Below are 12,570 nucleotides of genomic sequence, written 5' to 3'. Positions count from 1 at the left end.
AAACAACAAAATGGCTCTTCAGACACTTTCAAAGACTAGGATCTCTCAAGAGAACACAAAGTAGACATAGCAGCAATCATAAAATTGGGTAATGCTTTCTCATGGCAAGGACTGTGGAAAAGAAACCCTGATGTGTCATGGTAATGTGACCAATGCATCCATGGAGAGGATTTGGCAATATCTATCAAAACATTAAACAGTTGAACTCGATGTTGTATTTATATATCTATATCTGTATAAAATAATGATTATAAATGTTTGTTTAAAAAGGTGAAGTGCAAATGTGAATTTAACAAGTTGTAGGTTTTTAACACTGTACACAAACTCCTTTGCTACAAATAAATATTTATGCTTCTAAAAAAATAAAAAATGAAAAACATTAAACAGCACATCACTTTAACCCAAAAGCTCCACTTCTGGAAATACAGCTTATAGACACCATTTTAAATGAGTTAGGACTGTGGACATGCTCAGTATGGAAGGCATGAGGACCCTAGTTCAGATCCTCTAGACCCACACACACAGTCAGACACAGGAGCTTGTCTCTGTAATCCCAGCACTCCTACAGTGAGATGAGTGTGGAGACAGGACTCCCTGGAAGCTCACTGCCAGCCTAGTGTATAAAACAGTGAACGAGAGACCCCGACCCTGTCCCAGACAAGGTGGAAGATGAGGACTCACACTCAGGATTGTCCTCTGACCCAGACTCGGGAGCCGGCATGTGCTTTCCCATACTCATATGCGAATGCGCACGTGCATTCTCACACACACACACACACACACACACACACACACACACACACACACACGAAATAATTGTTCAAGAGATTTGTTGCAATGGAAGGAGTGGTAGAGGGGAGGGATAGATGGGGAGGGGAAGGGAAGAAGCAGGAGGGGAGGGAGGGGACAGGAGGAGGGGCTGGTAAGTGCTCTGTCGACAGAGCCACACAGGCCTAACCCTGAAAGGAAGGGCTGGAAGCGTGCGGCTTGGAGCATATGATTGTACAAACACGGTTTATCTCTTTAAAACAGAGACGGACACAGTAGCACACAGAACACCCCCTCCATGGGTTACAGGAAGGCTTCTCTGTAGTTGACCGAGCACAGATTGTTCTTGAAGCAGAACTAGAACCTATTAGTCAAGGGGACACGTGGGAAGCCCTGGTTGCACAACCTGGTGTTTGCTAGAGCCAGCCAGGAACATGTGAGCGCTTCAGTGAATGGGTGGTGGGGCCCTAGGACGGGGTGAGCTCACCTGGGATGGGAGATGCTGGGCCTGGCCCAGAGCACCCACAGTAGAGCCCTGATGGAGGGCATCCCAGGGACCAGGAACCGGGGAGGGCGTCAAGGAAGCTGGGGGTGGAAGGTGCTCTGAGAAGGAAGGTGTGACCCCACGGTGACAGTTGCTTCAGAGGGTCAGGGATTTATGGCTGTGGGATTTAGCCTGGTGAAGGTCAGCGTGACCTTGACAAGTCTTTTCTAGTGACACAGCAGGGACAGAAATGTCCAGATGGGTTGAAGAGTGAGCAGGGGGTGAGGAAATGGGGGCGGGCGGGAGTTCTGCTCTGAAGTGCAGGGGAGTAATAAGTGATAAGCAGCAGGTGACAGGGGCAGGGTCCCCCACCGTCACTCAGAACATTAGCAGAGTCATCTAGAAAGCCCCAGCACCACCCAGCCACGGTGCTGATAAGCTGCCATGTCCAAAGCAAGCACATTATCACCTCATCCAAAGCCGACTTCACTGAGGTCTCTGGAGCTGGCCCTGTGACTTCCGTGTGGCCCTGAGCACATCACTCCATTTTCTCCTTTAAGGGCAGAAATGATGAGAAATATTTCATTTGTATGCTGTAAAAATGGTAAGAAGCACATAGAGGAAGCAGCCTGGTCCCAAGCGCACAGCTCAGGGGCACAGGAATGCCTCTGGGTAATAGGACACAGTAACGGGTCCTCCTAACAATGGGTGCCTTTTGTAGATGAGAACTCGGCACCAATGGATGCAGGCCCGGCAAGTGGGGTGAATAGTCACCAGGGTCGGGCAACAGTCATCTCTGTCTAGACAGTGAAGCCTCGGGCAGGGTTGTGACTAAGATCTGGGGATCCCTAGGGAAACACTGGGTTTCCGTTCCTGGGACGCTAGGGACTTTCAGGATCCCCATCCTGGCACGCAAATGAGACTCAACATTCCTGGTCCCTAGAGCCCAGTTCAGGAGCTCCTCAACCACAGGCCTCCACCCTTCCCAAGCTCTGCCTCCCACCTTGCTCCACACACCCTTGGGCAGACTGGATCTTCTGAAATTGCTCCAAGCACCACCCTTGCCCCTAAGAGTTCTTTTCCGGGTTGCGTCCCTTCCAGCTGCCAGCACAGAGTGTGAGCCCCGCAGGACTGTCACAAAGATACGTCTGCGTCCCTGCAGATTGTCATCAAGGAAAAAGCAGAGCAGGAAAGCTTCTCTCCCCCCACCCCCATCTCCGCCCGCAATGTCCCAACGCAGGGTTGAGACCTTGCAGGAGGCAGTAATCCAGATGGGCGGGCCACAGGCCAGGGTATCCGTGGTAACTAGGCGTGGACTAGGAATCATTTATTGCCATCCGTCCTGTCACGGCACTTAACAGTTTGCAAAGTGTTTTCATGCCCTAATGTCATTGCAGCCTTTGCAACAGCCCTGTCAGTGGCCATCAATGCCCCCATCCCACGCAGGAGCAAGCCGAGGCTCTGGGATCTGCAGCTGCTTCGGGATTAGAACTCGTACCCCTGAGGCAACTCCAGGCTCCTCCCCCGACCGCCCTTCCTCCACGCTGCCTCTGGCCGTGCTCACCACAAGCCTCACTGGGGCTACAGAGCTAGGCTAGGCTCCGACCTCGTTCCTCCTCTGCTGTAGGTCTTGGGCACGAGGGGCCAGACCCCCACGGTGGCAGCGCCGCTGAGCTGACGGTAAGTACCGGGAAGGGGCGGCGACAATCCCGGGCACTGAGCGCCCCTCTCTATGGTGATCCCCTGGTGGGCTGGACTGGAGCCTGCCCACGCGGCCAGGCTGGGGGTGGAGTGCTGCCAGAAGGCCGTGGAGAGGCGCCTTAAACCAACTCTGCCTGCTTCCCACCCACCCCCAACTCACACGCGCGCGCGTGTACACACACACACACACACACACACACACACACACACACACACACACACGTATTCTGGACCCGGTGGTGCCCCCATCCCAGATCCACAAGCTCCCAAGCTGCCTAGAATGGAAGGAAACTAGAGGTCCCGGGGCCCAAGTGAGGAGCTCTACCTTGGGGGCCAGCCACAGTGAGGGGTAGAAAGCAAGAGATGGATAGGTTCGGCCCTGCACCTGGATAAAAACGGTTGTTCTGGCAGCTGGAGTTGGGGGGCAACAGGGGATCCAGAACCGGCTCCACCAGTCCGCCACACGGGCTAGGCGGGAAATTCTTTGCAGGTGAGTCTGTCTCGGGGTGTGTCTTAGGAGGGACTAGGCAGCCTCCACCAAGAATGGGCATCCCCAGAGGGGGCTGCTGCAGCCTTCGAGGGTACCGGTGGAAGGAACCCCTCTCTCCCCCTCCCTCTCCCAGAGCATTCCCGGGAAGAGCAGACTGGGCGGGAACAGTCGCAGATTCTTGCAGCGAACCAAGATAGGAGATAAGGAACAGGGTTAGTGACTTTACAGAACTCTCGAGTGTCCCCCAGCTAGTCAGTGGCAGTGCCAGGTCAGAACTCAGGTGCTAATCTGTGGCCCTCCCTAGAGGTCAGGACTTAGAAAGTGCCCGGAGTTAAACCCGAGAGGGTCTTCGTGAACTAGGACTTCCCAGTCAGCCAAGCCCTGTGGAAAGCAGCAACGCTGAGGAAGTACGGGGATCTCGCTCCTCCGCAGTCCTGCCCAACCCTCCCACCGCCTCTCTGCAAACTCAGCTTTCGCCTGTTTACACATTCAGCGTGAATTGAGTGCCTACTGTATGCAGAGCGAAACCAAACTTGCTGCAGCTGGAGAGTCAAGCAGGCATGCTAATTGGACAGACAGATGATAAGTGAGAACAAAAACAAACAAACAAAAAATGAGCAAGACTTAAATTTCAAATTGAGACTGAGCCCTTCTGAAGGGAATGGGAGCAGACTGCCTGGAACAGGTTCAGACCTGAAATAATTTGAGAAGAGACCCTAAGGGGATGTTGGAGCAGAGATAACTAGGTAATGAGTAGGGTCCAGCCACTCAAGGCTCTAGAGGAAGAGCATTCCAGCAGGCAGGAGGAATCAAGGCAGGGCCCAAACGGAGAGCAAGGTGAGTGTGTGTGTGAGTGTGTGTGTGTGTGTGTGTGTGTGTGTGTGTGTGTGTGTGTGTGTGTTTGGGGTTGCCGGCGACAGGGTTAAGACTCGGGGTTGGGAGTTAAGCACCCTGAGAACTAGTGAAGTTTTAAGAAGGAGGGAATGTAACCAATTGTGATTTAATGGGCTCCAGAGAATTGCTCAAAGGCCAATGAGGGAACTTGTGGCAAGAATATGGGCGAGGATGACGATAGCTTGGGCCAAGGCAGTGGTCCAGCCTCGGAAGCACTCTCGTGTCCACGTGGGCTTAGGGAGAGGTGAATCCGCTCACACCCCTACCCACATGCCAATCCCAGGTACACTCAGCAGGTCCACCTGTGAACACCCTCTGAGTCACCCAGAACTGGGAGGAAGATGAGATGGCCTGACCTATCGGCCCTACAAAGCCAGGGTCAACAGCAAACCCGGGGTGGCTAGAATCCCCCAGTCCCTGCTGTCTCTCCAGCTCATCTGAAACGCATGCTCTCTCAGGAAACAGCCCCCAACCCCTATGCATCTCCCACCGGATCTTTAGCACCCCTGACTGTGCAACATTAGCAGGTCTTGGAGAGGGGAAGGTGACTGGCTGCTCTTGCTCTTCCAAAGCACCTGGGTTTGATCCCCAGCACCCATGTGGCAGGTCACGGCTATCTATGACTACAGTTTCAGGGGAGCTGATGCCTTATTCCTGCCTCTACCAGCACTATACAGGCACCCATATGGGGCATAGAAATACATGCCAGCAAAACTCGTACACCTAAAATAAAATTTAAATAAAAAGAAAAAAACGTTCCCAGGTCTCTTCTCCTCTTCCAGCTTCATCTCCTCTTTGTAGAATAGGTTCACAGTGCCAAGTTCACAGGAGGCTTTGGAGACATCAGCGAGAGAACAGTTTTCAGTAATGGGGCATGGGGCTCGGGGTGTCGCTCAGTACTTGCCTAGCATGCCCAAGGCCTGGGGTTCGATCCTCAGGACCACATAAAACTGGGCATGGTGTTACACTCCTGCAAAACCAGCACTTAGGAAGCAGAGGATGGAGGATTAGAATTTCAGAGTCATCCTTGGCTACACAGAGAGTTGAAAGTCAGAATCTAAGACGCTGTCTGAAAAGGAAAGGAAAAAAAAAAAAACAATACAAAACAAAAAAACCAATGGTCTAGGGCAGGCATCCAGGAAGGGATGGAAGAGTGTGGGCCTAAGTCCAATCCTCTTCATCCTCTTCATGCAAATTCCTGGCCTGCCTGCTGCACCCTGCAGCCATGAGTCACCAGCATTTATCCAACACTTAGCATGCACTCTGTGCTTTGCAGTCACTGTCCTTTAATTATTGGTTTCTCCACCGATAAGTTGGGAGTAGAGCAGGAGCCACTTCAGGGTGCCCTTACAAAGGGTTAAATAAGGTCCTGAATATTCAGTAAATGGCGTGTGTGTGCGCGTGTGTGCGTGTGTGTGTGTGTGTGTGTGTTGTGTGTGTGTGTGTGTGTGTCACGGTAAAGGGTCACTGTCTGCAATGCACTCTAGCTCTGACTTTGGGCGGGTTCCATATTCCGCATGAACCTCAGTGTCTATCTACAGCTTGGGAAGAGTCCTTACCTCTTGGGATTCTCGTGATGACTGACCAAGTCCACCAGAATGAAAAACTCAGTGAGTGTGGGCATGGAGGTGCACACTTTTAACCCCACACTCAGGAGGCAGAATCATTAGTTCCAGGCCAGTCTAGGCTACATTGTAAAACTTGTTTTATATTTAAAAAAAAACAAATGGAGGGGTAGAGAAATGGCTGAGCCTAAGATACATAGTAAATTTTGTTTTTCTTCCTTTCTTTTCTTTCTTTCTTTTTTTTTTTTTAATTTTTTAAGAAAACGGCTCATGATAGTCCTGACGGTCCTGAAACTCACTCTGTAGACCAGGCTGGCCTCGAACTCACAGAGATCCACCTGTCTCTTCCTCCTGAGTGCTGGGGTTAAAGGCGTGCGCCACTGTACCCGGCTTGTTTTGTTTTTTTAAAAAGACAGAGCTGGATTGAGGGCTGAGCAGTTTAGAGATCTATCAAAGGACCAGAGTTTAGTTCCCAGCACCCACCTAGTCTGGTGGCTTACAATGGCTCTTAATGCCAGCTGCAGAGGAACCCACACCTTCTTCTGGACTCCGGCATGTGCACATACATAAACAATGACACATATCCATAAATTAAAAAATAATAATTTTTAATTTAATAATCATCAAATGAACCATTAGCATAACAGTTTTCTCCGTTGCTCCCTCAGGTGGGCACAGCCCCTGGAGCCGTGAGCAGGTACCATGGACTGGAAGAAGCTCCAGGACCTATTGAGCGGAGTGAACCAATACTCCACAGCATTTGGGCGCATCTGGCTGTCGGTGGTCTTCGTCTTCCGGGTGCTGGTGTACGTGGTGGCGGCTGAGCGTGTGTGGGGTGACGAGCAAAAAGACTTTGATTGTAACACCAGGCAGCCTGGCTGTACCAACGTGTGCTATGACAACTTCTTCCCCATCTCCAACATCCGCCTCTGGGCCCTGCAGCTCATCTTCGTCACGTGTCCCTCCATGTTGGTCATCCTGCACGTAGCCTACCGCGAGGAGCGGGAACGGAAGCATCGCCTGAAGCACGGGGAGCAGTGCGCCAAGCTGTACAGCCATCCCGGCAAGAAGCACGGCGGCCTGTGGTGGACCTACCTGCTCAGCCTCATCTTCAAGCTCATCATTGAATTGGTCTTCCTGTATGTCCTCCACAGGCTCTGGCATGGCTTTACCATGCCACGTCTGGTACAGTGTGCCGGTGTGGATCCCTGCCCCAACACCGTGGATTGCTACATCGCTCGGCCCACGGAGAAGAAGGTCTTTACCTACTTCATGGTAGGCGCCTCTGCCGTCTGCATCGTGCTCACCATCTGTGAGATCTGCTACCTCATCTTCCACAGGGTTATGCGAGGCGTGAGCAAGGTCAAGTCTACAAAGAGCAGCAGCTCCCCGAAGTCTTCCAGCCGAGCCTCCACCTGCCGCTGTCACCACAAGCTTCTGGAGAGTGGGGATCTGGAACCAGACACAGTCCCAGTCGACGCCAAGCCGAAGGCGTCAGCGCCCAGCCTGACCCCCATTTGAACCGCGCGCCTGGAGACGGAGTGAAGCAGGGAGGCGCTGCAGGTGGGAGGGGTCCTGGGGGAGGTACTTGGTACCCCCCATTTTGAATTCACTAAGCTAACCAATTCCATTTGAAGCAGATATTTGTGGGCGCTGGGCTTTGTGCTGGCTACCTGGTATAGGTAACATGGCAAACCCAGCTTCAGAGAGACATTTAGATTAGCAAATCCACTACATGCATGCAAGGGTCTACGTAGCTGAGCTGGTAAGCAGGGCTTCTACCTACCCCAGGGGACTGCCAGGCCAGGCATCTTCTTAGAAAAGCACAGAGGAGGAGGGGCGAGACTCTCCAGAAGAGACAGCAACAGCAAAAAGAACTGCGGGTCACAGAGGAGAGGGGCTGGCCCTGGACTGGGGACAGCCAGCCAGAGGGAGTCTTTACTCCCCCACAAGAAGCTGCTCGGTTCCTAGGTGGAATGTTCTGGCTGGAGGCCAAAGAGCAAATGTGGAAAGTGGTAGCAAGTCTTGTCATGTCAACTGCTGTTTGGGACACTCGGGGGTCCTCTGGATCCCCTTCCCCAGCCTCCGCCTTCAGGCAGCAGTACTCTCCTTTCTCCAGCAGGGTGCTCAGCCCACTGCACCCTGTGGCCAGGACCTTGGGGGCATGCATGGAATGGGAATACATCCAAGTCAGTTTCCTTTAAGGCAATAAAGTTGTGTTTTATACAATTTGGTTCTTTTCCTCCATTCTCCCAACTTCCACCCACAGCTCCCTGGGAGGCAGCCCCGGGAATAGGAAAGAGCCCTGGGGCTTGGGGATGAAGCTAGGTTGGGGAGTGTGACCTAGGCTGAAGCTGAGGGTGGGAAAGGGTGCAGTTGCTGGTGGCAGCTGGTGGCAGGCAACCTGGGGGCGGGGAGGACGGACCAACTAGAAACACATGTTGGGATTCTAGTTGTGGCCACCAGAGGGCGCCTCCAGCCTTCCTAAGTTAGACTGATCTGAGCACACACAATCAGTCACTCTCATTACAGATAAATTTACACTCCGTCACTCAGTCCACATCCCCACCCTGTGTTCACAAAATCCCTGCTACTCATACTCTCACGCATGTACACTCATAGTAGAGTAAGTACATAGCCACTTTAGACTGCTCACATCCCAGCCTCGCCCAGCAATTCATTCAACTCTGTCCATTCCCCCGCCCCCAACTCCCTCACACCAGCCCTAAGAAAGATGCTGGGACAACCTAAGTGGACCTACGCCCAAGGTGCCAGTCCCGGGGAGACAGAAGCACAGGCTCTCTGCTACAGCTCTGCTCACAGCTCCACTCCAAGTGCAACCATGACCTGCCGAGGAAGAGAATCCAACGTCCCAAGCCAGACTAGAATATGAAGTAGAGCCTTGTGCAAGCATAGACTAACCCTCAGGAACATTTAGTGACGGTTAAAATCAATGCCAAGAGCCAGAAAGTCAGGAGCCAGTGGGCTGACAGCCAGCGAAGGCAAAGAGAGGTCAGGGCGCCTCGCAAACAGACAGGCTGTGGTTCACCTTTGCTCTCTGTGGCCGTTAAGGAATGGGTGAGTCAGCCCGGTTTAACGGGCTCCAGCTAGGCTGATTATTCTCTGAACCCCCGCCCCCGCCCCCCCCCCCGAATTAAATCACTGCCTCGTTATTTTACAATATTTACATTATTTTACACCTTCACCACTCTACACTTGGATTAAACTTAAGAACCTCTGCTTATCATCAGTCCAATAGGACCTGTGTCAGTTAAGGTCCCAACAGAAAAAGCATGACACATGCAAATTAAGTCACTATGGTAGTTCATGTCTGTAAGCTCAGCACTTGGGAGGTCGAGACTGAAGGACGATGAGTTCAAAGCCAACCTTGGTGTCACAGTGAGGTGGTCCTGAGGGGTGGAGGATCAGGGGTGGGGGGTGTTTCCTACAGAGATAGTTTTCAAGATCATGAGTGTGACTGAGGAAAATCACGGGATACCACAGTGCCTGTGATGGTAATTGTAAACCGGGCAGGGCATAGAATCAGCCAGGAGACCAGCGTTGGCCGTTATCTGTGAGGGACTGTCTAGATTAGGTTAACAGTGGGCAGCACCTCAGAGACCGAGGTCCTGGACTGAATAAGAAGGAGAGTGTGGACTGAGCAACCAGCCCTGAGCTTCCTGGCTGAAGTGACTGAGAGTCCTCATGTCCCTGCTGCCATATCTTCTTGCCATAACAGATTGCAACCTCGAAGTGAGACAATATAAACCTTTTCCTCCTCAGGTTGCTTTGTGGGCGTTTGAAAAGCCACTTGAAAAAAAAAAAAATTCTACGGTACCTAGGAAATGGTGCAGTCACCTCGGATGTGTGTGTGTGGGGGGGGGGGGTTAGTACCGATGTGCTAATGAGCATGTGCTAGAGGATGCATTCCAACACAGGAGCCAATAATCCCCACCCCCACCGCCCCACTCTCCCACCTCCTGTTAACCTGCCCGTGGCTCTCACTGACCCAACCCAACCGGACGGTGGAGCGCGAGGGCCGGCTGAGTCTGTGGGTGCAGGTGAGTCTCCCAGGACGCAGAGCGGGGTGGGGTAGGGTGGAGAGTAGCTCTGAAGGGCAGAAGGACTCAACTCAGCACTCAGAACAGTTCATTCTAAGAGGACTGCTCCAGAGATCAAAGGAGGCGTGTAGGTAAAACATTAGCGCAGAGCCGTTGGGCCCAGGAAATGCCTAGGTGTGACTGTGCCTGCAGAGTCTCTGGTGATTGGGCTCTATCTGGGTAGCTCTCTGCCTGGGCTGGGCACTTAGTTACAAAGGTCCCAGGGAGGAGTGATCTCTACCTGTTTGCTGCTACAGATTTCAGGATTGTCCTCTTTTGTTTTTAATTTTTAAAAAAAATTTTGATCATGTGTGTATATGTCTGGGTGAGGTATGTTTGTTTATGAGTGCAGGTGTCCATGGAGTCCGGAAGAGGGGATCAGATCCCCTGGAGCTAGAGTTACGGTGGCTGTGAGCACTCAGGTCCCCTGCAAGAGCAGCAAGTACTCTTAACCACTGACCATGCCCCACTTCCTTTAAAACAAAAACAAAAAACAAGAGTTTCAAATAGCTTCTTGGCCAGGAATGGCCACTCCCCTTCCGGATTTTGTGGGTTTGAACCTGTGCAAGCTCTGTGCTCGCTGTCACGGTCCCTGTGAGTTCATATGTACATCAGTCCTGTTGTGTCTGGAGGACACCGTTTCCTTTGGAGTCATCCACCACTTTCCCTCCATTTCTGCACAGATCCCTAAGCCTTGATGGGAGGATTTGATAAAGACATACCTGCTGAGTCAGGGAAAATCAGTTTTCACCAATGGAGCATCACTGGGTATATCTGCACATTCCAGGGAAGGCCCCATGTCCAGGAGTAGTTGGCCAATACAAAAGGAACTCCGTGGTTTTGTGTGCTTTTTGTTTTGTTTTGGAATTTTTGTCTTAATGCTTTAAGTTTGTTTGTTTTGGTTTTCTTTTATTGTTTTTTGGGTTTTTTTTTCTTTTTTGGAGGGAGAAAGAACATGACTTTGGGTGGGTAGAGAGATGGGAAGGATCTAGGAGATGTTGGGGGAGGGAAAAGAATATGATCAAAATATATTGTATGAAAAATTCATAAAAACAAATTTTAAAAAAAGTTTCATGTCCCCCAGGCTAGTCTTGAACTTGCCATGTTGCTGAGGATGACTTTGAACTTCTGATCCTCTTGCTGCCTCTCCTGAGTGCTGGGGATACAGGTGGGCATCATCACACCTAGTTTTATGAAATGCTGAGGATCAAACCGAGATCTTTGTGCCTGTGAGATGTGGTGGTTTGAATGAGAATGATAGGCTCATATATGTGAATGCTTGGTCCCTATTTGGTGGACTGTTTTGGAAGGATTAGGAGGTGTGGCCTTGTTAGAGGAAGCGTATCACTGGGGGTGTGCTTTGAGGTTTCAAAAGCCAGGTCCAGTCTCCCTCTCTCTCCATCTGCAACTTTCAGATCGGATGTGAGTCCTCGGCTACTTCTCCAGCTTATTCCATGCCTGTCTGCCGCCATGATGATAACGGACTAACCCACCAAATTGTAAGCAAGCTTTCCTTTCATAGATTGCCTTGGTCATGGTGTTTTGTCACAGCAGTATAACAGTGACTAAGACACGCGACAAGCACCTACCAACTGAGCTTCCTCCTAGGCCCCTCCAGAACCTTCCTAGGTAGGTGACAGATGTCTAACAAAGGGTGGCCCAGAACTCACAGCAACCAGAAAACATCAACTCTTCCAGGAGGGGACTGAGCTCTTGGCCCTGGTCACATTTCTCCCAGATGGAAGCCAAGCCCACAGAAGGAGGGACATCTTTCGCCTGCTTCCCTGGCTCTTGCTGGCAAGTCCATTCCTTTTTTGGTATAGAGCCAACTTCTTCAGGATTCTGATGTGTGCTAAAGACCAGCTGAGATCTCCAGCCTTGCGGACCAAACAACTACTGGATCATAAGACCTTCCGTTGGTAGATGGCCACTGTTGGATTGGGTAAGCCATTCTAATAAACCCCTTTCTGCATATAGGTAGACTCATTCTCTAAGTTCTGTTCCTCTAGAGAAACCTGACTAATCCAGATTTTGGTACCAGAAGTGGTTCTAGAGCAACAGAATTATAAGGATGATCTTTTAAAAAGTTATATGGAATAACTTTGCAATTTGCCAATACCTACAGTTAACAGTTACTGAAGCCTCTCCTGGAAGCACGGAGAGTATTGAAAGCCCACACTGTGAACTGTTTTACAAACCTAAGGAGACAAATGCATCTGATTAGCCTGATTTACCAACTGTGAGAAGCAACAGATTGGTGACTACTGTCTCTGTCATATAAAGACTTTTGAACAAGACTATCTGTTGTGACACAATGAAAGAAAGAGTATCTTTATAAGGAAGGTGAAAATGATGATGCTGGTTACTAAACTCCTGCCCTCCCTGGATAAATTGACAAAGGAAAAGAAGGGGTTCCATGATAAAATTAACCAATTTCTAGCATCTCAAAACACAATGAAAAACAATAAATTTAGGGACAAAACTGACCGACTCCAGATGTGGATAAATGTCTAAAGTTTTCTATGTATGCCCCGGAAGAGGATCTTCTCTCCAGCAGCCACCAAGCTC

At 50.8% G+C, this 12,570-nt stretch overlaps 1 protein-coding gene across 3 annotated transcripts; it reads left to right on the top strand.

The window, feature by feature from the left end:
• Window positions 1–2,586: 2,586 nt before the first annotated feature.
• Gjb3 (gap junction protein beta 3) lies at window positions 2,587–8,131 on the top strand. Of its 3 annotated transcripts, none has more exons than XM_028861629.2 (2): window positions 2,587–2,932; window positions 6,571–8,131. In XM_028861629.2, the coding sequence occupies exon 2, from the start codon at window positions 6,605–6,607 to the stop codon at window positions 7,421–7,423; it is 819 nt and encodes a 272-aa protein (XP_028717462.1). In that variant the 5' UTR covers window positions 2,587–2,932; window positions 6,571–6,604; the 3' UTR covers window positions 7,424–8,131. The 3 variants fall into 3 exon arrangements, with proteins under 3 accessions (XP_028717462.1, XP_037058837.1, XP_037058838.1); XM_037202942.1 differs by lacking the exon at window positions 2,587–2,932 and adding an exon at window positions 3,155–3,443; XM_037202943.1 differs by lacking the exon at window positions 2,587–2,932 and adding an exon at window positions 3,500–4,280.
• Window positions 8,132–12,570: the final 4,439 nt, after the last annotated feature.

Source organism: Peromyscus leucopus, chromosome 2 (assembly GCF_004664715.2).
Source record: "Peromyscus leucopus breed LL Stock chromosome 2, UCI_PerLeu_2.1, whole genome shotgun sequence".
NCBI lineage: Eukaryota > Metazoa > Chordata > Mammalia > Rodentia > Cricetidae > Peromyscus > Peromyscus leucopus.
This window is presented reverse-complemented; position numbering and strand designations above follow the sequence as displayed.